The sequence below is a fragment of the Mauremys mutica genome, chromosome 5 (assembly GCF_020497125.1).
Source record: "Mauremys mutica isolate MM-2020 ecotype Southern chromosome 5, ASM2049712v1, whole genome shotgun sequence".
Classification (NCBI taxonomy): Eukaryota; Metazoa; Chordata; order Testudines; family Geoemydidae; genus Mauremys; species Mauremys mutica.
The window spans coordinates 136,423,615-136,448,817 of NC_059076.1; the positions used below are offsets into that span (position 1 = coordinate 136,423,615).

Sequence of the window (25,203 nt, forward strand, 5' to 3'; positions counted from 1 at the left end):
TGACAGTGAGTAGCCAAGTTGATGCAGTGCATTCAGAGGATTATACATCAGTCTCACAGAATCACATTCCCCTAGAGCAGGCGTTTTCAACCTCTCTCTTTCGGAGACCCCCACAACACGCTATAAAAACTCCACGGCCCACCAGTGCAGCAATAACTCTTTTTCTGCATATCCAATAGATTAAAAGCCAGGGCTGGCATTAGGGGGTAGCAAGAAAGGCAATTGCCTGGGGCCTCACGCTACAGGGGCCCCACAGAGCTAAGTTGCTTGAGCTTTGGTTTCAGCCCAGGGCAGTGGGGCTTGGGCTTCAGCTTCAGCCCAAGGCCCCAGTGCGTCTCACAACGGTCCTGCTCTCTGGTTTATTTTGGCAGACCCCTGAAACCTGCTTGCGGCCCGCCAGTAGGCCCTGGACCCACGTTGAGAACCACTGCCCTATGGAATATAGTCAAAGCAGCACAACTCTAGTGTGGATGAAGTTATAATTGCTAAAATGGTGCTTTATCCCAGTATAGTTTATTCCCCTAAATCTATGGGAATAAAGTTATACAGGAATAAGCGCCCGTATACCAATATAACTCATCCACACTAAGGACTGTGCCAGTTAAATCTTTTTTTTTTTTTCAAACCAAAAAGTCAGGCCTCTATTGGATCGGTACGCAAACAATGCTTAGGCCAGGACTATAGAATCCTTAAAAATGTTACTGCCAGGTTTCTGGGAAGAAGCGGCCCTGAGACAAGGCATCTTTGAAAAGCCCAATCACTGAGACCAGCTAGGAATGGCCACTTCCACCTGCAGCAGGACAAGTCATACACCTCAAGCAAAAATCTTCCATGAGCTCTTAGGGCTCTTGTCTCGCTCCAGTCATCTGGAGAACAGGGGAAAAACCATGTCAGGACAAAGCCAGAGGAACAACACTGAGGGGAGAAGCTACCTATTATCTGAGAGCAGAAACTCAGGTCCACTGATCACTAGCCTAATATGGAATGAAGATGGGCAGATTGTTAAAGGACACTGTGGAACTATTCTCTCTCAAGAGTGGCTGGAGCAGCAGTAAATTAAGTCTGGGGCATAATGTGCTCCTGTGAGGAATTCCTTTCACAGATGGTGCTCAGAAAAGAGCCAGCTGAGAAGTTTCTGGAAGGCGCCGCGGTAGTGGCAGTTGGAATGGAACCCTGAGGTGGGGCTTATGGCCAACTGCCAGTGCCTCAGGAGGTGAAGAGTTTGTGAGTGAAGGGAGTCCTCAGCTTGTTGTCTTCTGAGACCCAAGGGTGAGAACTCCGCACATCTTGCAATATTTGGCGTTTTCTTAACATGACTCCCAGAGCTGGGGCTTTATGTGGAAACCTCAACTCCAGTTGGGAAAAAATGATTTTAAAAAAATGCTTGCAAGCATTCAGAAAAATATCAGTCTCTGGTTTTGCATATGGTATTATTACGTAATAGAAATTATATAGAGTAGCTTAAACTGGACCACACTGAACATGCGAGTCTTAACTTTTGCATTGTCTGGCTTCTACAAAAATGTAGATTTGCAAACTTAACCCAGCCTAGAAACAGGTGAATATATTTAATTTATATATGGGATGGCTAAGAAGAATAATTCATGCCACTTTGATTATAAAGCCTTTGTTATATACACACAGTAGTGTGATCTTAGGCAAGAGTTATTTCTCCAAAGGTTGCTAATAGAATTTTTAAAAACTCTGAAAGAAAAACATTTATCAAAAGATAAGCTAACCTGTTTTAACAAAGACACTATGATAAAGTAATAATAGACCATTAGGAGCAATCACAGGCAGTGAAAGCACCACATCTGAGAGAAGATCAGAGCTATTAATGATCACTTTTCATCAGAGACCATTCTTTCCATTCAGTGCGTCCCAGGAAGGCAAGTCTACAGCAAACGGCCATTCACCTTGCAGCCAATACAATTAATTAAATATTATAAAGCGACATTTGACTATTACATGCATTTTTGAACCCCGCTTCCCTCAGAGACATTTGAAAACTTAGAGATTAGTTAAGTGTAATCGCTGTTCTCCGGAGATCTACATTGTGACATTCTTGGGGCTTAAGCTTCTGTGGGGAAGTCGTAAACCATTGCCTGTACAAAGGATTTAGCAAGCTAGTCCATGCAGAGGAAACAAATCTACTGCCATACACCCCTAGGATGCTATATAAATTATGCAGTAGCAGTGCTTACTACTAATGTTGCCTTTTGAAGGAGAAAGGCGCGCGTGCACCCCTCCATTTCATATTACCGATACAAAATCAGAGCTCAGAAACTAGCCCAAAGACTAAATCCTTGATTTTATTCAGCTTCTTTCCACTGTTTCTTTCCCATTTCAGATCATGGCATATATTTTCCCAGGTCATTTTCAGTGCCTCCTGTTACTTCTCTCCCCACTTAAATCCCTTCCTCACATTATAGCCTTTATCTGCTCCCCTGTTTTCTTTTCCATTTCGCTCACTTTTTCAAATCACCTATTTTTCTAACTTATTTCCCCTCACTTTCACCCTCCCACCTACCCAGCGGCCACTGACCAAATAATGCTGCAGAAAATCCGAGCTAGCCACTCTGGTTCTCCTCTTCAAGGAGCCTCATGGCCACCCTCAGCCATGACAAAGTTTCTATCCACACAAAGCCCTACTAACAAGAGTTGAATTTTTTAACTGTCATTCCTGTGAACCAAAACATAGTTACCGAACAGTTAGATGGATTCTCTACTGCTTTGTGCAAAGATTTCAATCAAGTTCACATTACTGAATTATTACTGAGACACAAAGACCAAATTGCTTTTCAAAGCACAAATAGAATCTGCAGGGCTGGGAGTGAGAAAGGTCATCCTGCCTCATCCATTTCCTTGTGCTTTCCCTGTCTGTTGACTCTTGTCTTATATACTTAGGCCTGGTCTATACTTAAAGATTAGATTGACTCAGTTATCTTGCTCAGGGGTTTGAGCATGTTCACGCCTGGAGTTAGGTTGACCTAACTGCTGGTGTAAACATCAACCTAGTTAGCACCTCTCAAAACCCCTTCTGTGGATGTGGAAAGCATCCACACTACAGCACTATAGCAGGGTAGCTGCAGCTGTGCCGCTGTAGTGTAGACATGCCCTTCGACTGGAAGCTTTTTGGGAAGTGGAGTCACTTCTTCTATAGGATTGTTGGTATATGAAAGCAAGGAGATGTCCACCTGGATTGTTGCCATTTTTCCTCCCGCCCTACATGCATGTGGAATGTATTGAGCCTGGGGAAGATCATTTCTATCCTTTTTCCTTCCTGGGAAAGGCAGCAGTAGAATTTTCTCTCAGTTGTAATCCAACAATTATTGAGAAACCTCTTCTGGATTGTCTGGTGTGTTATCTTTGAATTACACATTCTTGTGTATTTTTGGCTCCCAGGACAGAAAAATATATAGGTACAGTTGGGCAAATAACTGATTTTTCGGTTTGTTGGCAATTTTGAGAAGTCAAAAAAAAACCATCCAGTTGAACTAGATGTTTTGTTTTGATTGGTCATTTTGCAATAATTTTTGAATTTTTACAAAAAAATTAATGGATATTTCAAAATAAAAAAAATACATTTCAGATTGGAAAGTTGAAGTGATTGCTTTTGAAAATGTCAAAGTTTTGGTTATTTTGGAATTTTTTCTTTATTATGAACAAGTCTGACAAAAATTCACAAAATATCTGTGTCTGAATCTGCATTGTTGACTGAAAAAAAAGCTTTGGTCAAAAAATTCTGCCCTAGTTTAATCCAAATACTGTTCCACTTCAGTACCAGTGATAACTATCATTTACCTCTGGTGCAATCATCCATCTCTCTTTCCTTGGCCCCTCTGATCACTATATAACCTCATGCACAAGTTCTGAAGTCTCTCCAAAGATCACTCTTTTTTTTAATCTATATCAAATGGCTCAAATGAAAGTAACTAGCAAAAAAGATAGGCAAAGGCAGTTATATAGAGCCAAACCCAGAAGCAATGCAAGCCAGCCTCCCTCACATTGGTAAATAGGTGTAATGTACATATCAGGAGAGACCAAGGCAGAAGCTATGAGTTATGCCTATCTAGACTTCTCCTAGAGTCACATCTGAATGGGGGCCATAAGCTTTATTGGACAAATATTGGGATGCTGATGATCTGCAATTGACATTGATTCCAACAGGTATTGCAAGTTGTGAACATGCCTCAGGATTTTACTATTTGCTGTGCTTTTGCAAATTACCTTTGAGTTTCATATTTTTTGTCTTCATCTGATTAACAAAAATAGCAACAGATCCCTGCTAGCTTCTTTCAGTTATCGCAAAGGAAAAATGGCGCACCTGTATCATGTTCCACAGTATTAAGATTCACATTGATTATGTACGGAATCAATAACAGTGACATATACACACAAATACTAAGCAAGAACGAACATACTTCTCAGCCCTCCATCTCCAATACAGCCTCTGCTATCGGTTTACATAGCAATTACTCAAAGTATATTCGTTACACTGAATAGCAGCAAAAGGGTTATGAAATAGTCTGCAGTGTAAACACAAAGGTGGAGAGTAGTTTTGCTGCAATCCATTTTCCCTCTGTGTGTATTTCAACAACAACAACGGACCTTCAAATCAAATTTCAGTGCAATTTAAATACATGATAGTCTATAAACTATTATTAAAATCAGGACTTGAGTGTTTTCACTTTTAATGAATTCTCTGGGTTTCCTGCTAGGTGTAACACTGACTGAAAACCTCAAGAAATGCACTGAGTGTGATGAGATCTGGAGTATAAACATCTTTCATTAGGCAACAAATCAGCCTTTAAACAGGAAATGTTTATTGACTTTATATTCACTCCATAAAATGTTTACATGACTAGAAAAGAAGCAGGAACTCCCAACAATTCAGACTGGATATTAGTTTAAAATAGAAAGCTGGATTCAGTATAGAATAAGCGTCCACGTGAACTTTAGAGAGACAAGATGGGTGAGATAATACACCTTATTTGCCAACAGAAGTTGGTCTAAAGAGAAAAGCTTTCTCGAAAGCTTGTCTCTCTCATCCACAGAAGTTGGTCCAATAAAAGCTATTACATCACCTACCTTGTCTCTCTCTTATCTTGGGACCAACATGGCTACACCACCACTGTAAACAACAATTGATCTTGAACATTTGGAAATTTGAACCTTGATGCTACAACGTAAAGCTGGAAAGAACTAGAACAATCTAGTTCTCAAGCTCAAGGAGGTTAACCATGGGAGGGTTTTGCTTTCGCTGACCAGAAAATCAAAGGGTATGGGTTAAAACCATATTGATTTTAAATGTAGCATAACAGTACATCACATCAGTAAAACAAAGTGAAGGTGTGCTCTTTAATTAAAAAAGGTGTTTGTTAAATAGGTGCAGTTGTGTTTAAATCTGCCTTATTTTGCTTTAGGCCTGGTCTACACTGGTGGGTGGGTGGGTGGGGGGAAAATCGATCTAAGTTACACAAATTCAGCTACGTGAATGACATAGCTGAAGTCAATGTACTTAGATCTACTCACTGTGGTGAGTCGGCTGCTGTCGCTGCACTGTTGACTCTGCACTAGGGCTGGGAAGGAGGGGGGCGGTCTCTCCCCCACCACAGCAGCCTCAGAGCTGTGGCTGGGAAGAAGGTGGGGGGTCTCTCCCAAGCAGCCACAGCCCTGGAGCTGGGGAATGTCGCCTCTTTCTCTGGCTGCTGCAGCCCTGCCCGTCCCATTTTTGCCCCACCCTCTCTTCTCACCCCACTGCCCCCTCCCACCTGTACCCTATTACCCTCAAGGCCACCACCTCACCTTACATGTGCATCTCCTCCAGGGTCCAGGCACCTAATTAGTGAAGCCACGCCTGCGCGGCTCCACTAATTAAGTGGGTAGAGCTTCATTCTCTCATGTGCAGCCGCCCAGGCGCGCACCTTAGAGGGAACTATCCGCAGACCACCTGAATGGAGCTCGCAGACCACTGGTGGTCCATGGACCACAGTTTGAGAACCTCTGCAATAGACAACCTTGCCTTGCTAAGATCAACAAGTTACATTTTACCTTAACTCAAAGTCAGCTCAACGTACAATATACTGGTGTGAAAAGGTTTAACATGTTCTCTGAAGTCTTAACATGTGTCAGTTTTAGGTAACAAAAAGGTACCCAAAGAGTTTAGTACTATCCAAGAACTAAAATAAAGGACATCTCAGTTTATGACACCAGAACCTGCAGAAATAGCGTGCTGATCCAAACCCTGTAAAACACATGTACAATGGGAAGTATACACCACATTTCAAAAAGATGCAATGTCAATAAAAGGCTGAGGGCCAGATCCTCAGCTCGGATAAGTTAGTGTAGCTCCATTGAAGAAAAAATCCTGTAGCTTTCAGTTACCTTGTTCCATTGATCAGCAAAGCTACACTGATTTATTCGCAGCTGAGGATCTGGCCATGAAACTGCCTCCTAGTCTCTGCTCCTAAAAATTAGAACCTCAAAACCTACCAAATTTGGAGTGCAAAAGCATATGTGATTAGATACAGCTTTCAGTTTATGAACATCCCTGTAGGATTGTATTTCACTTTGAAGTATCAATGGAACTACATCCTTTCCACAGCACTCTAGAATTCAGCTAGATTAAGATGGCCATCAAATGTAATGTGAGGGCAGCCTCGTTCTCTGCCCATTTATGCTGGCTTTATAAAAGCATAACTCAAGGAAATTACTTCTGGTTTGCATAGGCGTAAGCAGGAAGAGACTCATGCCCCTAGATTAGAGATGGGCAATAGGAAAATATCAGCACCAATTGCCTTCCCCTCCTTTCTTTAACAAAAAACACCCACAAAACAAAAACACACACAATAGTTTGCTGAAGGGATTGTTTTTAAAAACCAAAAACAAAAACAAAAAAACACTCTGTGGAATACAAGACCTAGAACAGGATGAATAACCAATTTTTTTGGTTTCCTGTTGGAAAAAAAACCCAAAAAACAAAAACAAAACAAACACAAAACACATCTCAACCTTGTCAAAATGAAATGTTTTTCCTACCCAAAATGAGAGATTTCCGTTCAGTTTTCACCATTTATAAAGGTTTTTATTTTTAAGTTAACTGAAAGGAAATTTCAAAAACAGAAAGTTGTTTCAAACTAAAATACTGTTCTGAAACGTCAAATGAAATGTTTTGACTTGTTTATATTATTTACTTTATACATCCTCCCCTCCATCCAAGACGCAAACAATTCACAAAGCATTTCTGTATTGCCAAATCTGCAGTTTTGACCCAGCACTAGTAAGAACATTATAAGGGTTGGGGGAAAGAGATAGTTACTCTATGTTTGACAGGATACTATAAATAAATAAATGGATGAATCTTTCATTGTTGCTCTTTTCTGATGTGAGTGGCTAATCAAAGTTCAGGGCCCTGAGGATGTTCCAGTTGGGAGTACAAATTGATGGAGTCTGTTATTTTCTTTGATGCAATCTTGTTTATTTACAAGGGATGTACAAGGTTCTGCTTCTCTGAACACAAGAGGAACCAGAAACGAAAGAAAAATGTGTTAGCCACGCAGCAACATGTGAGCTTTCTTGCTTTGTCTCGGTTCATTCTCATTCTCTCTCTCACACACACACACACACTTTAGTCACAACAATACTCATCAAAAGCCCCTCAACCTAGTCTAAAACTCCTGAGTGGGGTCACAGAATCCTTTTTCTCTTACGTACAGGTTTTGTGATTTACTTAATTATGCTAACTGAAGTGTGCTCTTACAAGCATCAACCTCACACAAGGCTTTAACTCAGCCCATAACAAGATTTAATCCAGTCTCAGAATGTTTTGATTTTACTGAGAGTATTCCACATATCCTCAGGATAGACTCAAGGAGCTCCATCTACATGGTTTAACAAGGAGAAAGTTAAGAGGTGACTTTACCACAGTCTAGAAGTACATGGTGAACAAATATTTAATAATGGTTTCTTCAATCTAGCAGATGGTATAATATGATCCAATGGCTGGAAGTTGAAGGTAGACAAATTCAGACAGGAAATAAAGTGCACATTTTTAAGTGAGAGTAATTAACCATTGGAACAATTTACCAAGGGTCATGGTGGATTCTCATCACCGACAATTTTTCAAGCAAGATTAGATGTTTTTCTAAAAGATCTGTTCTAAGAATTATTTTGGGGAAGTTCTCTGGCCTGTGTTATGCAGGAGGTCAGACTAGATGATCACAATGGTGTCTTCTGGCCTTGAAATCTAGAATCCTATACCGTTTGGATTATTTAGATAAAGGTAACAGAAATTGCAAAATATCTGACACGTAAATAAAGGAAACTAGAAGTTCTCATACAGTATTGTGGTAACAAGAGGCCTAATCATCCCTCTCCTGCTACCACTGAGAGCCACAGTCAGAGGGTCCTCTCTCTGTACATATCTCACTCTTCTCAGAGAAGGAAGCAGCTTCCTCCCAGACATTATCTCCCCCTGGACAAGTATCATGTTTGAGTGTGCAATTCAGATCAACAAGAAGCTGTCTCACCCAGGGCCGGCGCTTCCATTAGGCAACCCTAGGCAGTCGCCTAGGGCCCCAGGATTCGGGGGGCGGCATTTTGTGCATTCCCCATGGGGCGCACGGGAGCTTCCGGTTCCACTCCCGTCGCGCCGCCGAAGAAGGACCTTCTGCCGATGTGCCACGGAAAACAGAGGCAGGCAATTGAACAGCTCAATGACTGCCGCTGTCGCCTGAGGCATTTTGGTGGAGGGTCCTTCTTCGGCGGTGCGATGGGAGTGGAACCAGAAGCTCCCATGCGCCCCGTGGGGAGCGAACAAAATGCCGCCCCCCGATTTCTGCCTAGGGCGCCAGAAACCCTGGCACCGCTCCTGGTCTCACCACTGTGTCCTGTAATCCTGAGTGCCTTAGAGTGCTCTGCAGCTCCCTTCCTGAATGCTCCCAACCACCCTACAAGCATGCACTGTGCCTTGAGCAGGCCTGGATCAGCAGCTCTTTCTCCAGCAGCCTGCTTGTTTCACAGTATCACACTGGTCTCCACTAGCCAAATGACTCCCAACACACCCTAGTCCTGAATTTCCCCAAAGCCCTCTGCCGTGGTCTTTCTAGGTAAAGATCTTTGCTTGAGCAGATTTTTTTCCATTTATATTTGTTTCCTAGAGACTTCAACACCCTTAATTGAATACTCCATTTTTCTCAGCTTGTAAAAGCTCTGCCCCCTTGACTCTGTCCAGTGATTAGGTTAGCCAGGCATCTGGTTTTTGACCGGAATACCCGATTGAAAAGGGACCCTGGCAGTTCCGGTCAGCACTGCTGACCGGGCCTTTAAAAGTCTGGTTGGCAGTGCAGCGGGGCTAAGGCAGACTCCTTACCTGCCCTGGCAGTGCACAGCTCCTAGGAGCAGCCAGCATGTACCTGCAGCCCCTAGGCACAGGGGCAATCAGGGAAGCCCTGCACGCTGCTCCTGCCTTTAATGCCAACTCTGCAGCTCCCACTGGCCAGGATTGTGGCCAGTGAGAGCTGCAGAGGTGGTGCCTGTGGGCATAGGCAGTGCACACCACGCAGAGCCTCCTGGTCCCTCCACCAAGGGGCCGGACATGGCAGCCGCTTCCAGGAGAGGTGCAAGGCCAGGACAGGCAGGGAGCCACCTGAGCTAAGCACCCCCGGTCAGATCCCACACCCCAATCCCTTGTCCCAGGTCAAAAATCCCCTCCCCCAGCCAAACTCCTTCCCAGACCCTGCACTCCATCTCAGGTCAGAACCCCCTGCCGCACCCAAACACCCTCCCAGAGCCTGCACCCCGCATCCCCTCACACACCCCAACCCCCTGCCCCACTCCAGAGCCCCCTCCCGCACCCAGACCCCCTCCTGGAGCCTGCACCACAACCCCCTGCCCCACCCCAGAGCCCCCTCCCGCACCCAAACCCCCTCCTGGAACCTGCACCACAACCCCCCTCCCACACCCCAATCCCCTGCCCCACCCCAGAGCCCCCTTCTGCACCATGAACCCCTCATTTCTGGCCCCACCCCAGAGCCTGCATCCCCAGCTAGAGGCCTCACCCCCTCCCGCATCTCAACCCCAGCCCAGTGAACGTGAGTGAGGGTGGGTGAGAGCAAGTGACGAAGGGAGGGGGACGGGCCTCAGAGAAGGGGCGGGGCATTGGGGAAGGGGCGGGGCCAGGGTGTTCAGTTTTGTGCAATTAGAAAGTTGGCAACCCTAAACAATAATGGATGCTAAGATGGCTTCTCCTCTATCCTTATATCGTCACAAACTCACTGTTTTGTCCCCCGGCTCAGGATGACCTCATGCTGTTCTTCCTTTCCTGCGGATGTCCCATCCCCCTGCTGATTCATATGTAAATAGCGCTTCCATTGTTTTTGGTCATGCCTTGTTTAGTTTCAGTGGAGACAGGCAGCTAGCTGCCTTCCCTTCTGTCGGGGGAGAAAACCTGTTTCTCCCTCTGTTTGGTCACAGACTTTAAAGCATAATATCAGAAGTATTCATAATTCCTCATATAGCATTAATGCAGACATATCACAATGGTATTAATCACCAGTGTGTCATTAGCTTTCATAAAAGATCTTGCTGTATTATATAAGTGTATAGAGTAATATTGTGTACAATCAGGTGACTCAATTACTTATCATCTGAGCTTCAGACCCCTGCAGGATGCTTTCCCCACCCAGAAGTTGATGATTTCATTTACTCTTTATGTAAACATGGCTTCATAGGCAGGGAGGGATAGCTCAGTGGTTTGAGCATTGGCCTGCTAAACCCAGGTTGTGAGTTCAGTCCTTGAGGGGGCCACTTAGGGATCTAGGGCAAAACTTGGTCCTGCTAGTGAAGGCAGGGGGCTGGACTCGATGACCCAAGGTCCCTTCCAGTTCTAGGAGGTTGGTATATCTCCAGTTATTATTAATTATTAGGCTGTGCCTAGGGTTGCCAACTTTTTAACTGCACAAAACAAAACACCCCTGCCCCACCCCCTGCTCACTCCATCCTCCCTTCCTCTGTCACTTGCTCCCCGCCCCCAGCCTCACTCACTTTCACCAGGCTAGGCCAGGGGGTTAGGGTGCAGGAAGGGGTGAGGGCTCTGGAGTGGGGCCAGGGATGAGGGGTTTGGGGTGCAGGAGGGGGCTCTGGGATGGGGCTGGCAGTTGGGGTGCAGGAGGGGGTGTGGGGTCCCAGCAGCACTTACCGCAGCTCCCAGGAAGCAGCCACCACGTCCCTGCAGCCCCGTGGCGCATGGGTGGCTAGGGAGGTGCCGCACGCTGTCCTCACACCTCGACAATAGGAGCTGCAGAGCCGGCACTCAAGTGGGGGCAGCGTGTGGAGCCTCCCTAGGAGCCGCAGGGACCTGGAGGCCACTTCCAGGGGCTGTGTGGAGCTAGGCCAGGTAGGGAGCCTGTCTTAGCCCCAGGAGCAGGCAGCAGGCTGGTGTCCCCAACGCTGAAGCATTTTGCAGCAGGTTAGTGATACTGTCAACCCTCTAACCGGAAGCCTGAGCAATGCTCATTATAGCCAGGGGAAATCGGGAGGGGAAAATAACTTCTTCTGTTTTAACTGTGGGCTTTGAATGTGGTTTTGATTTTAGCCAAACTGTTCTAGTGACGTTGTCTAGTCACCGACTTTTCTTTAAATGTAGCAATGGGGAAAGAGTCGTTTCTATTTGGCTATTCTCAGTTTTGTGTTTTCTTGTCACAGGGTTTTCTTTAAATCTATACACGTAACTGAGTGGTGGGTTAATCAGTTCGCTGACTGGCTAGCAGTGATTTCAGCACAGGAAGAGTCTGCCTGGATTGCAGCTGGGGAATAAACAAGGGGAGGGAAGATGTTGTTTTAGACTCAGCAGACTGTAGAGATTTGGTGATCAAAGACTCTGAGACTTAGGTGAACTCAGCTTAAGGCTTTGGCAACTCTTGGTTTCTTCTCACTGTGTTTCTGTGGGGACTAAACTGTTCAGATTTTAATTTGTTTTCTTTGTTTATGTATAACTGAAGGTAATGTCTGTGGATTACAAAATAGCCACGTCACGCTGTAAAAATTAGGATTGTTTGTTTCTTTATCATAAGATTTTATAAAAGTTATTTAACTCTGGGTCTCCAGCTACTTTTCTGTGGGAGCTGGGTTTTTTAGGCACCGGAGAAGGGCAGTGAAGTATATAGGTGCCGACTCCATGGGTGCTCCGGGGCTGGAACACCCACGGGGAAAAATTGCTGGGTGCTCTGTACTCACCAGCAGCCAAGCTTCCTGCCCCACCACCTCACCTCCGCCCCCTCCCCTGAGCACACCGCATGCCCACGTCCCCGCTTCTCCTCCCTGCGCTTGCCGCTGAAAATCAGTCTCACCGTGTAACAAGCTCCGGGAGGGAGTGGGGAAGAGCAGGAATGTGGCTGAGGGGAGGAGGTGGGCCCGGGGCGGGGATTTGGGGAAGAGGTTGGAATGGGGGCGGGGCAGGGCTGGAGTCAGGGCGGGGGGAAATCAAGCACCCACCAGGGCCAGCAGACGTTGGCGCCTATGGTGAAGTAAACTCTAGCCCACCCAAGAAGGTTACACTAGCAAATATCCATAGCTTTGTACATACATCTCACAAGAATATCAACGATCAGTGAGTGATTGGTTTTGCAGTGATATATTACATGCCACCTTTTGGATCTCTCTCAATGACAACTGTGTGTTAGATGTGGCATGTCAGGCCTGGCAAGAGTTCCTGACACAGAGTTGCTGAACCCCCAAAGGCCTCTGCATCACAACCACACACTCTGGAAATGCTCTGTAGAAATAGGGATATGAGGCTGGTTAGGAGGTACTCTGGGGGCAGATGGGGATGGATGGACACATACGCACCATTTCCTATTTGTGTTAGTCACCATGTCAATTATGTTATTAATCTAACCATTGTTCCAACAGATACTGCCACGAGTATTAACAAACCCATGTCAGCATTTGTCTCATTAAACACACTCATTTGGTGTAATCAAGTGCAGATTTGTGTTTCATTTTATACATTTTTAATTGCAAATTGTTAAATAAGTGTTCCTATAGTTAAACAGAGACAGAACCAATGTGTGACATCTGGAAGCATTGGTCTTAACATCTCTTTATGGGAACAGTGATGCAATTTTTTTTGTTCTGGGAATGTATTCTCATTCGTTCCAAATGCCCGGTGGGTATTTCAAAAGCTGCACAGAATTCTGAAGACAGAGAAAAATTATTCAAGCTCCATCAGCTCTTGCTGGAAGATGCTGCAAGTACCACATGTAATTTTCTTTCTGAGGGTCTGTCTACACAGCAGGCAGGCATGACTGCAGCACATGTAGACATAGCTAAGTTAGCTTTGAGCTAACAATGGCAGTAAAGCTGTGGCAACACGAGCTGTCTAAGCCCACCCAGGACCCTGGGTATGTACTCAAACAGCTAGTCCATGTGGTCCTGGCTTCACAGCTATTATTCGAGCTCACTACAGCACAGATATCTTGGGTATGTCTACACATGCTGCAGTCACACCTGATTTAGCGTATGTCAAGACTGCAAAGAAGCCTCACACCAAGAGGCGCCAATCTAAAGCTCTGACATACGTCTAACACAATGCCACAGGAATTATGCAATAGAACTGCAACAGCACTTCTCCCACGCACATCTCACCAGCCAAGAGACTATGGTTTAACACTCCACCCCCAAAACACCTTCCTACCACTCAGAAATCAGCTACACTCAACAGCTTCAGAACTCCACAGATGCCCACTCAAACAGAAGGGCTTCGCAGGGTGGCCAGAAGGTCAATAGATCTGGGCTACTTCAGGCTAACGGAGATGGGGCATTCCAAAGCAAAGGGGCCACTTAGAATGCTCCTCCAGCAGTCCCTTGCCCTTTATAGAAGATCCAGCTGAAATGCCCCCATGATCTCAACTGCAGGAGGATGACATAGGGAGACATACGGTCTCTCAGGTAAGCAGTTCCAGGTCATTTAGGGCTTTTTAAGAGTGAAAAATAGCAGTGTAAGCCCAGTGCCCAATTAACAGCCATGCAGATCCGGGAGCATGGTGTGACAAAGTGAGACTGTTCTTAATGTTTCCTCTGAATACTGTGTGGGTGCCTCAGTTTCCCCTATGCATTTCTTAAGTCTCCAGCGTATCTAAATGGCTGACACACTGTCTCCTGGCAACAAATGACTGGGGCCCTTCCCCCCTGCAAGGGGATGGCTAAAGGTGAAAAAGATCAGGTGACTGCCTAGCTCAAGAAAGAGACAAAGGCCAGAAAGGAGGGGCTGGAGAGGGTTTCAGTTGGGAGCTGGCTGGGGACGGGAAGTGAAGGCAAATGGGGTTGTCTGGCTCACTGGGCCCCAGAATGGACCCGGCTGAGGGGTCCTGTTCTCTGTACCTACAAGCTTTGTTTTAGATCGTGTTCCTGTCATCTAATAAACCTCTGTTTTACTGCCTGGCTAAGAGTCACGTCTGACTGCGAAGTGGGGGTGCAGGACCCTCTGGCTTCCCCAGGACCCCGCCGGGGTGGACTTGCTGTGGAAAGCGCATGGAGGGGCATATGCTGAATGCTCCAAGGTCAGACCCAGGAAGGTGAAGCCGTGTGAGCTTCTTGTCCTGAAGACAGTCTGCTCCAAGGGAGAGGAGGTTCCCCAGAGTCCTGACTGGCTTTGCAGGGAGCAGTTCCAGAGCATTGCTGGGGACTCCGTGACACAAGGGCCTAACAGACCCATGGCAAAAAGCTCTTACCAAGCAGGTTGACATGTTCTACACTGGTGTTGGTTTCAAATGGATTTAGTATGTAACCCTACATGAGCACCATGCAGTTGTCCAGTAGAGAGGTGACAAAAAGGCAGCATGGCACCAAGTTCTGCATCCAAAAGGAAAGGCCATGACCACCTGACATGATGCAGATGAAGAAAACAGAACAGCAATCTTAGACATGCTACTATTTGATCATCGAGAAGCGGCTGGGGATGTAAGCAGAGCCCCTTAGACCTTGCTCACAAATATTAGCTATACTCCTGCAAAGCAGAGGAGAGACCTGGAGCCAACTCAGCCCTGGCTAACTCCTCCACTTACCTGCCCCTTAATCCGTCATCATCACTTCAATCATCCAGGAGTGAGCTTCAGCCAGCTCACTTTCATCTATTCCTTAGTCAAGCCCAGTCGCTGGGAAATGCCTTCCACTGCACTGTGCAAATCCAATGACAGAGCTATAAAGCTGGAGGCGATCAGCAAACGGAGCACCCTTTGGCTCACATCTCCTCACTACGGGCTCAGTCCTGCCAGGTGCCAGGCATTCTGTTCCTGCCCAGCAAAGCACTTTTAAGCGCAGCTTAACTTCATGCACATGAATAGCTTCATTGATGTCAATGGGGCTAGTCACATGCTTGAAGCTAATCAAGCGTGTTGTGGAGAAAGTGAATGGGGGAGGTGTTATTTGTTCCTTCACATAACACAAGAACCAGGGGTCACCCAATGAAATTAAGAGGCAGCAGGTTTAAGACAAGCATCAGGAAGTACTTCTTCACCCAACGCAGTCGAGCTGTGGAACTCGTTGCCAGGGGATGTTGTGAAGGCTAAAATTATAACTGGGTTCAAAGAAGAATTAGAGAAGTTCATGGAGGATAACCATCGATTGACCTATTAGCCAAGATGGGCAGGGGGACAACCCCATGCGCTGGGTGTCCCTAAGCCTCTGACTGCTAGAAGCTGGGGCTGGGATATAAGGGACAGATCACTCAATAATTGCCCTGTTCTTTTCCCTCCCTCTGCAGTAGCTGGCACTGATCACTATCAGAGGACAGGATATTGGGGTAGATGGACCATTGGTCTGACCCAGCCTGGCCGTAATTATGTTTACGTGCCCACACGCTTTCCTGGATGAGAACAGAGTGCCTGGCAGGATCAAGCCTTAATTGTACATAGGAGGCTAGTGGAACAACCGTGGGAAGCAAAAAACCTTGTAGGCCCCACATAAAATAACTCACAGTGCAGGAGAGCAGTTGGCCAATACTATCCTCTGGAACCTCTGTGAGAGAACAGGCTGAAGGCTCTGAAGTGCAATTGTGTCCACTCCTACCAAGAACCGGGGTGTCAGTACCGCCTTGTAAACCGCAGGTCTTTGGCATAAGTCTGGCCTATTCTGCCTCTCCTGGAGCACAGAATGCACGTCTCAGACTGCAAAGCACCCGGAGCTAGCCATTCTAACGTAGAGAAAGAAATATTGCCCTCACAATCCCACCTGTAAGTATATTGACATAATCAAAGATGGTTAAACATGAGAGTTTTGCCTCCCTGTAACAAATGATAATCCATCCTTAGCCTATTACACTGAAACTAGATACTCCAGGAGCTTTCCAAACAGTAAGTCCTTTTTAATACCTTTAGTGCTACATTATCTGCTACAGTCAGTAAGTGAGGTGGACTAGGTAGCAAAATGTCAGCCTAATTCATAAACTCCTTGCTCTTGAACAGTCTATAAACATCATTTGCATGTACTTTTTGTGGCATAAGACACTGTCCATTATCAAGATAAGCCGTATTTAAGAACTCCTTGCCTGTTTTATTAACACTGTAGAACTGGAAGAATTTTTAAAACACAGAGTTTACTTTTCTGTGCTGACTTTTGATATTGTGCTCTGCTTGGAGAGCGCAACTGAAGCCGTCAATTTCACTTTCTGGTTCTAATAAATTAACAGGATTGAATGAGGTTTGGCACACTTTGGAAAACAGCATAGAGGATCTTCTTCAGCCAGGCTTTTAGTTAAACTATTTTTAATTAATGAGAAGCCACTAGCAGATCATTGTACCTACTAAATCCCGAGGTAGCAGTTTGACAGTGGAATCATATTTTCATCAGTTGTTGGTTTTAGGGATGCAAGGTGCCTTTATAGCACACTGGGTGCTATAAAAGAATACAGATAAGTAACACATTTGTCACATCCAGGTTTCCAGCACTATTGTGGGATATTTAAATCCTTCCCCATTTTCCTTTCCCCTTTCTGCACACTAGAAAATTTTAAACAAGAAATCAACTCTTTTCATGAGAAGTCTTGTAAAAAAAACACTACATTTGGAACTTAAATGATCAACTTAAAAAAAAACGCATGGTTTTTTTTGTTACAAAATTAGAATAACTGAAAGATTACAGAAAAATAGTTTTTCCAAGTTTATTTACTTTCTGCATTTGACAGTATTGGGTGTTAAGTGACAATCACACACTTCTGAGTGGATATTTCATGCAGAAAATCAAAGACTCAATTACAAATAAATAAATTAGGAAACTTAACTTTAAACCAGAACATCAGCACAAGAACTATGGGGAAAGGGAACATCAGACCCAAAGTACATCTCCCATGAGGCAATATGCCACATTAGGGGAAACAGTTTAATGTTGGACTGATGCAAAACCAAATATTTCACAGCAGTTCAATCAAGCAAAATATTTCAACTCAGATTGAGCTCACCCGAAACAAGATGTTTTGATTTTCTCCCAATAGAAAAATCTACAATTTTTGGCAACAATCTAATTTTCTACAGGATAATTTTTATTTTGTGGAAATTGCTTTTCCTGTTGAAAAATCATTTGGATGGAAAATTCCCAACCAGCTCTCATAAGAATACGCAGCACTTATGAGTGTGACACTAAGCATACCACACACTATACATACCAAGGACATTGGCGCTATAGTAAAAGAGTGCTTCGAAAAGGAGGAAGCATAGAAATGAACCCAAAGCCCCCTGTTCTGTGTTGGAGTCTTTCCATTGGTTTCAATAGGCTTTGGATCAGATCCTAGAAGAACAGAAATGAATAATGTACTGGAGTCAAGATATGTTTTGTAGCAGGAGCGACTGTGTTGGGTGTGATAAAGTCTTAACTACCACTTATTTGGGAAGACATCCATGCCTCTGCCATATGGAAGTATTGAGGTCATCCTAATCTTACGGTAATTCGCATTCATTCGCCTCTCTACACAAACACAAGAGAAATGTAATAACAGACCTGCAGGACTGACAAACGCAATCTATGTATTTCATTAAAGCCAAAGTCTGAGCAATGTGTAAAACACAAGGCCCAGAGAGAATGTAATTGGCAAACGCCAAGCAGTTAAAAAAAGACCCACTCCTTTGAATGCCTTTGTAGGAAAGCAAAAGATCAGAGAGGAGTTGTGGGGATGGCAAGGACCCACATTCTAGGAAACACCACAGCATCCTCAAGGTTCAGAAGAGTAATTAACTCTTAAGAGACCTGGCCACACTTCTAAGCAAGACCCACATTGAAAAGGATCTTTATGACGCCTAGTTCTGCACCATAGAGCATTTTTCTTGTAAATTTTAAATTAAAGCCACTCAGTCAGATCTCAGCTGGTATAAAGCAACTTTGCTCCAACTGACTTCACAAGACTATGAAAGGTTTCCCACCCCCCTGCTCTTCAATTTTTCCTTTTTTGCAATTTGACTGGAGAATACAGTTTGTGTTCAAAGAGTTGCAGAAGAGTTGTAGCTGAACAGGATGGGACCTCAATAATAGCCTTCAGAAAGAAAACACATACTGATGTTTGGCTGTTATAGCAAGAAAGGACAGTCCAATGGTTAGGACATGAGCCTGGGGCATGGGAAACTTTGACTAAGTCCCTGCACGCTGGTGTGATTTGAGTTTCTGTGTCTGTTCCCCATCTGCAAATCATGCATAATAGCACCACCCTACTTGAGAGGTGTTGTGAGGATATGTACATTAAAGATTTTGAAGTGCTTAGATACTATGGGCTGCATGAGTTCCTTAGACTGATGTTGTAGATTCTTATGGATTAAGGAAGATGTATAATTACTTTGTGCAATACATAAAGTAAGGTATCGTCCCCCTTTTAGCCTGTTTCACATACCGGGTAATGACATGGGAACACTCCAGGGATCTGGAGGTGGAAGCAGTGGCTTGCCAAAGATTCTAAAAACTGAACAAGAAAAAGAGTGGGTATATTATATGTATATGACGACGAAGAATACACAACTATTTACTGAGAGTAACTGTTTTCTTATCCCGTATGCAACAGGCTACAGTTCTTAGCAGGAGACAGAGAGTGGGGAGTTGTCAAGAAAGTTGCAGATTACTTTGAGACAGTTCTCCCAGATGTATTAGAGGAACTGTAAAATCTGGCACAGAAGGAACAATAATCCACAGTCAGAAGAGTTACTGCCGCTTAGACAGGAAACCCTTCTTGCTGAGGACTGTCATAGCCACAGTTTGCACTTATTGATTAATGCAATGGAGTTTCATTTAGAGTACATTCCTGAGGTCTTGTATCTGGTGTAGCTTTGTGTCTCTTTCTTTTTTTCATTACAGCAGGTATATTTCCCTGTAAATCATGGTATTGGTACTAGGAATAAAAACAAACAGGAATTTTTAACTTTTCAATATCTGTTTAGTTCAGTTTTAGTTCAGACTAGCAAAAATAAACTAACAGTGTAGAGTGGTTCCTTGTTAGTTACTAGAGAAGATCAATGCATTTCTCAATTCCATTTTGTATTAAAGTTAATTATAGAAGCTGCAGACTGCTGATTTTCAGTCTTAACGGGTCTAGTTTCAGTGTATATCTGTAGCTCCCATTGACAAGTTACACAGATGCAAATAGCAAGAAGACACGTAGCACAACAGCTTATTTGGATGTATAACCAGGGCTCAGGCCATGTCTACACTAGAGAGTTTACAGTGGCACAGTTGCACCCATGTCAGCTTAACTATTCTAGCCCCTGCAAGCGGCAGAAGCTATGTCAGTGGAGACGCTCTCCCACCAATTTAGTGCTGTCCACCCCAGCGCTTATGACGTTTTAACTTATGTCGCTCAGGGGGTGATTTATTCACCCCCCCGAGCAACATAAACTGTAGTGTAGACATAGCCTCCGTTATTTAAATTAGATTTTTGTGAATTGTAAAATTAAAGCATCATGTTCAAAGAAAAATTTCAAATTTTCTGATGTGTGTATATTTTTTAATTTGTAATTCTGTAATACTAAGCTTTGCAAGAGAGTAAGTTATGATAAATATTTTAGCCCGACTTACATTTGCCACATTCAAATGGCCTCTAGTTTCATTTGAGACGTGTAGGGGGATATCTGAGGTCTTTTGCTCAAGTTCTGGGTGAACTTTACTTAAAATTAGTGTAAAGCTTAAAAGGATGAAACTCAAGTGCCTGTTATGCTAGGGTATAGATTTTATATTATATATATAAAATCGTGCTTTGAAGAGGGCAGCCTGGGCATCTTATCTTTCTCTTGGCTTAATCATTTCATTTGAACATGCTCTCCTAGCAAGAGAACAGGACATGGTGTAAACTATTTTAATGGTTATATGCTTTCTTGCATCACCCTAAACATTTCTTGGAACAAAGGATAGCACATGTATAACCCCGAACAATCCCAGGCAATTCATTCAAAAGCCTCCTGATGACGGGCAAATCAACCTAGTTCAAGTCTTTCACTCCTGAAGACCTGGGTTCAAGTAAGGGCTTTAAGGTAAAGTGAAAATAAACTTGGTCATCTTGTAATGGCAGAAAAGCTTTCTAGCCCACACAGTGGAACTAAATTTGGTACCAGCGTCAGTCTGCTTAAGAGAAGCCCGGGATTAGACTATGATGAGAGTGCATCTCACTTCTACAGTGGAAAGTGGCATAGTCAATCCAGTACAAGTGGAATACTAGGTGGTAGTACCGCTGAAAAGGATCTGGGGGGGTAACAGTGGATCATAAATGAAATAGGAGTCAACAATGTGATGCAGTTGCAAAAAAATGCCATTAACCTTCTGGGGCGTATTAACAGGAGTGTTGTGTGTAAGACACAGGAGGGTAATTGTCCTGCTGTACTTGGCACTTGTGAGGCCTCAGCTGGAGAGCGGTGTCCAATTCTGGGCACCATGCTATAACAAAGATGTAGATAAATTGGACAGGATCCAAAGGAGAGCAACAAAAATAATAAACGGTTTAGAAAACCTGACCTCTGAGAAAAGCTTTAAAAAAATGGGTATGTTTAGTCTTGAGAAAAGATGACTGAGTGGGGACCTGACAACAGTCTTCAGATACATTAAGGGCTGTTATAAAACGGAATGAAGATCAATTGTTCTCAATCTCCACCGAAGGAAGGACATGATATAATGGGCTTCATTAGCTCAGGGAGATTTAGGTTAGACATTAGGAAAAACTTTCCAAAAGTAAGGGTAGTTAAGCTCTGGAACAGGCTTCCAAGGGAGGTTGTGGAACCCCATCACTGGAGGCTTTTAAGAACAGGTTTAGCAAACACTATCAGGGATGATTTAGGTTTACTCAGTCCTGCTTCAGCATAAGGGGCTGGACTCGATGACCTCTCAAGGTCCCTTCCAGCCCTACAGTGCTGGCAGCCCAGTTGCCCCCAATCCCACTGCCCCAGCATCCCCCAGCAGCTGGAAGCAGGGACTGAAGGGAAATCTCACAGCCTGCTTACAGCCACCTTGGAGACAAGTGATCCCAGGGAAGGGCTATGGCTGGGTGGGGGAGAGGGGAAAGAGTGGCAGATATAAGTCTATGAAAGATGCACCTTCAAGGATTTCCAAGTCACCGCAATAGAACCAGTATCTCATGACCCAGTTCCCTCCATGATAAGCCTCTATTACTCAGTCCTTGAGCCCTTTCTAGGGAAATTAGGCCACCATTACCTGTGTTTATGTGGGTGGCAGGAAAGACTCCTGGCCCCATTCCCCTCAGCAATAAGCTGGTAGCCTCTGCTGCTCTTGCCTGATTTCCCCCCTCAGCAAGGGAGAAAAATTGGCCCTAAGTAGCTAAAGTCCCAGCTCAGAATTCAGCTAAGTCTACCCCATCACACCCAGTTACTGTTCACGCTCTGCTTCAGACCAGCTGCAACCCCTTTTCCGTGATGGGTGCTCATTTTACAACATACCAATTGGCCATAACAGGTCAGACCAGTAATCCATCCAATCCTTGACCCTGTATCTGACAGCAACCAGGACCAGATGAATCACAGGGAGGTGCAAGCAACTCTGTGGTAGATAATTACAGAATAACTTGCCCATGGGTGTTGGGAAGCAACTGCTCCTCATCCATTAGTTAGTAGTTGGCTTCTGCCCTCAAAAATGAAGGTTCTACATTTTTAAAAAAAATATCCTCTCTCATTGCTCTTACAAAGCATTCCACTAAGCAATTGACTAAGCTCTTCTCCTAACTGATGCCACCTGGCCCCAAGGTCCACAGGCCCATTAGGCAAAAGCTATTTCCTTTGTTCAGTTTAAGATGTGATGCCTTTGAATTTCACTGAATGACCCCCTGTTGTCATTACTGTGTACACATCTACCACTTTGCCTTTCTAACTAATAGCCCTTCTCTTTTCATGCTCTCTTTGTATGGAAGTCCCTCACTAACGCTAGTCATTTGGCCGTCTGTCTCTGAATCTGAACGCTGGGTGGCAGGGAGGGAAGGCAACCTGAACTGACCACAACATTCCGAGTAGGGATAAACCACCAATTTGAAAACTAGCATCATATTTTCAGTTTTAGTCTCTATCCCACTCCATCTACAACCTATTATTTTGTTTTCCTTTTTGACCACCCATTGCACATGAACCAGAGGCTTTCACTGTAGTGTCTTTAATATCTCCCTGCTCTTCGAGCAGCTGCAGTTAATTGAGAAGCCAGCAAAACATGAGCAATTCAATTCTTACCTTCTTCTATGGAGAGAAGATTTCCCTCACTCTCAGTTCTCTTTGACTCAGCTTTCATCTTTTAAGAGGACAGGATACAGCAGAAGGACCAAAGCTGCCTTTTCCTCCCTTCTTTGACCCTTAGACTTGTGGGAAATGAGGGGGGGAGGGAGTGTTCCCACCTATAAACACCCCTGCAATGTGCCTTGGAAGATCATCCTGTCTCTGGGTGAGAGGAAGGTACATGGGGGGAAGCTGCTTTACCTATCACTAGTGGTGGGTGTGTGAAGGGAACAACCCATGTCTTCCACTCTCCCCTTAAGGTGCTACCAGCTTTTCCTCAGGGCTCATTGCTTTACTTAAGGCTCCCCTGCTCACAAGCCTGCAGCTCAGCTTTGAGTCCAAAGCTGAGGAGAACTGTGCAGAACCCACCTGCTCTAACAGCGCTACCAACCTACCCCTGGTGCTGGTTTAACTGTTGCCTCCTGGAATCTTCCAGGAGTTTGAAAAACAAACCAACCCCTCATGAGAGAGTGGTTGGTTCTGAGCTGAGAGAAGAGCTGGGTACAGGTGATCCTGTTAGCTCTGGGAGAGGTGGAGCTGTGAGAAGGCACAGCCCACCTGTGTGCTGCTGGGTTCTGTCTCTAGGTAGAAAAGGTTCATCCTTGGGTCAGAAAGAAGCTGTTTCTCAAAGGTTTCTCCTGGGAGCTAGTTACTGAAGGGGCTGGATGAGGGAATCAGAAGCATGATTAAGCTAGGAATGAGTGAGGTTGTGAACACGCCTAAAATGGGGTTGTGTTTTGGGGATTTTCAGGGGCTGCTTGTGAGAAAGAACCTTTGTAATGGGGCAGTGTTTGCAAGCTGCATTCAGTTTCTGGGATACACTTTTGTACTTACTGAACATTTCTGCAGAGGAACATTTTAGGTCTTGGGCTGCCTACAATACCCACAAACACCACGCTCCAGCCGTTTCCCCAGAGCAACTGCCCCTTCACAGTGTCAAAACACCGTTCTGTGCAGTGCATCTTCTTTGGTAGGGTCCCCTGATTAAAAACAGGCCAAAGCCATATAAATAAAAGAAATATAAGCCAGTCTGTATTGTTATTATAGAGACTTCAGTGGCCTCAAAGGGGTAGTTTGATGCCACAATCCTGAATCCTAAGGAGAGAAAATGCCCCCAAAGACTTATTTAAATAAAAATAATTCACCATTCATCATTTGCTCTTGATTCAAAAGAACATAAGAACGGCCATACTGGGTCAGACCAAAAGTCCATCTAGCCCAGTCTCCTGTCTTCCGACAGTGGCCAATGCTAGGTGCCCCAGAGGGAATGAACAGAACAGGGAATCATCAAGTGATCCATTCCCTGTCACCCATTCCCAGCTTCTGGCAAACAAGACCATAGATTCCAAGACCAGAAGGGACCATCTAGCTCAGTGGTTTTCAAACTTTTTTTCTGGTGACCCAGTTGAAGAAAATTGCTGATGCCTGCGACCCAACGGAGCTGGGGATGAGGGGTTTGGGGTGTGAAAGGGGGTGAGGGCTGGGGCAGAGGGATGGGGTGCGGGGGTCATGGCTGCAGGGCGGGGCTGGGAATGAGGGGTTCAGGGTGTGGGAGGGGACTCTGAGCTGGGCAGGAGTGCGGGGGGGGGTCAGGGCTCTGGGCTGAGGGCGCAGGCTCTGGGCTGGGCCCAGGGATGAGGGGTTTGGGGTTCAGGAAGGGGCTTTAGTTTTTGGGGTGCTCAGGGCTGGGGCAAGGGATTGGGGCACAGGCTTACCTCGCGCAGTGGCACAGCACGGGTTCTAAGGCAGGCTTACTGCCTGTCCTGGTACCACATAAGAACAGCCACACTGGGTCAGACCAAAGGTCCATCCAGCCCGTATCTTGTCTACCGACAGTGGCCAAAGCCAGGTGCCCCAGAGGGAGTGAACCTAACAGGCAATGATCAAGTGATCTCTCTCCTGCCATCCATCTCCACCCTCTGACAAACAGAGGCTAGGGACACCATTCCTTACCCATCCTGGCTAATAGCCATCAATGGACTTAATCTCCATGAATTTATCTAGTTCTCTTTTAAACCCTGTTACAGTCCTAGCCTTCACAACCTCCCCAGGCAAGGAGTTCCACAGGTTGACTGTGCGCTGTGTGAAGAAGAACTTCCTTTTATTTGTTTTAAACCTGCTGCCCATTAAGTCCCAGAAGTGGCCAGCAGCAGGTCTGGCTCCTAGGCAGAGGTATGCAAGCAGCTCCGTGCAGCTTGTGTCTGCAGGCACCGCCCTCGCCCCCAGCTCATGGAGCCGGAGCTCGGGGTGGGGGCAGCACGCAGAGCCCCATGGCACCCCTGCCTAGGATCCGGACTTGCTGCTGGCCGCTTCTGGGGTGCAGCGTGGTGTCAGAACAGGTAAGGACTAGCCTACGTTAGCCAAAACCTCTGCTGGACCAGGAAAGCATTATAACCACCATTTTATTAAGTGGATCACTAAGCCATCGAGCAGTTGTGTCTTCCCCAAGATCACATAGTGAATCAGTGGCAGA

The 25,203-nt window shown here is 45.2% G+C and overlaps 1 protein-coding gene and 1 long non-coding RNA gene across 8 annotated transcripts in view; one reads left to right on the forward strand and one right to left on the reverse strand.

Moving 5' to 3' along the window:
• Nucleotides 1-23,212, reverse strand: part of SLC4A11 (solute carrier family 4 member 11) — a 256,975-nt gene extending 233,763 nt beyond the window's left edge. For 2 of the 7 annotated variants that reach the window (XM_045018785.1, XM_045018781.1), the window contains exons 1-2: nt 22,689-23,210; nt 18,872-18,940 (exon numbers count right to left, since the gene is read on the reverse strand). In XM_045018785.1, the coding sequence (XP_044874720.1) occupies nt 18,872-18,940; nt 22,689-22,746 (127 nt within the window). In that variant the 5' untranslated portion in view covers nt 22,747-23,210. Of the gene's footprint in view, nt 1-18,871; nt 18,941-21,669; nt 21,725-22,688 lie in introns of those variants that run through there. The other 5 variants (XM_045018780.1, XM_045018779.1, XM_045018782.1 and 2 more) reach the window with 5 other exon arrangements.
• On the forward strand, nt 1,166-12,165 carry LOC123371318. The gene is made up of 3 exons (XR_006579761.1): nt 1,166-1,269; nt 7,491-7,568; nt 11,707-12,165. It is a non-coding gene; the product is annotated as an uncharacterized LOC123371318 (long non-coding RNA).
• Nucleotides 23,213-25,203: the final 1,991 nt, after the last annotated feature.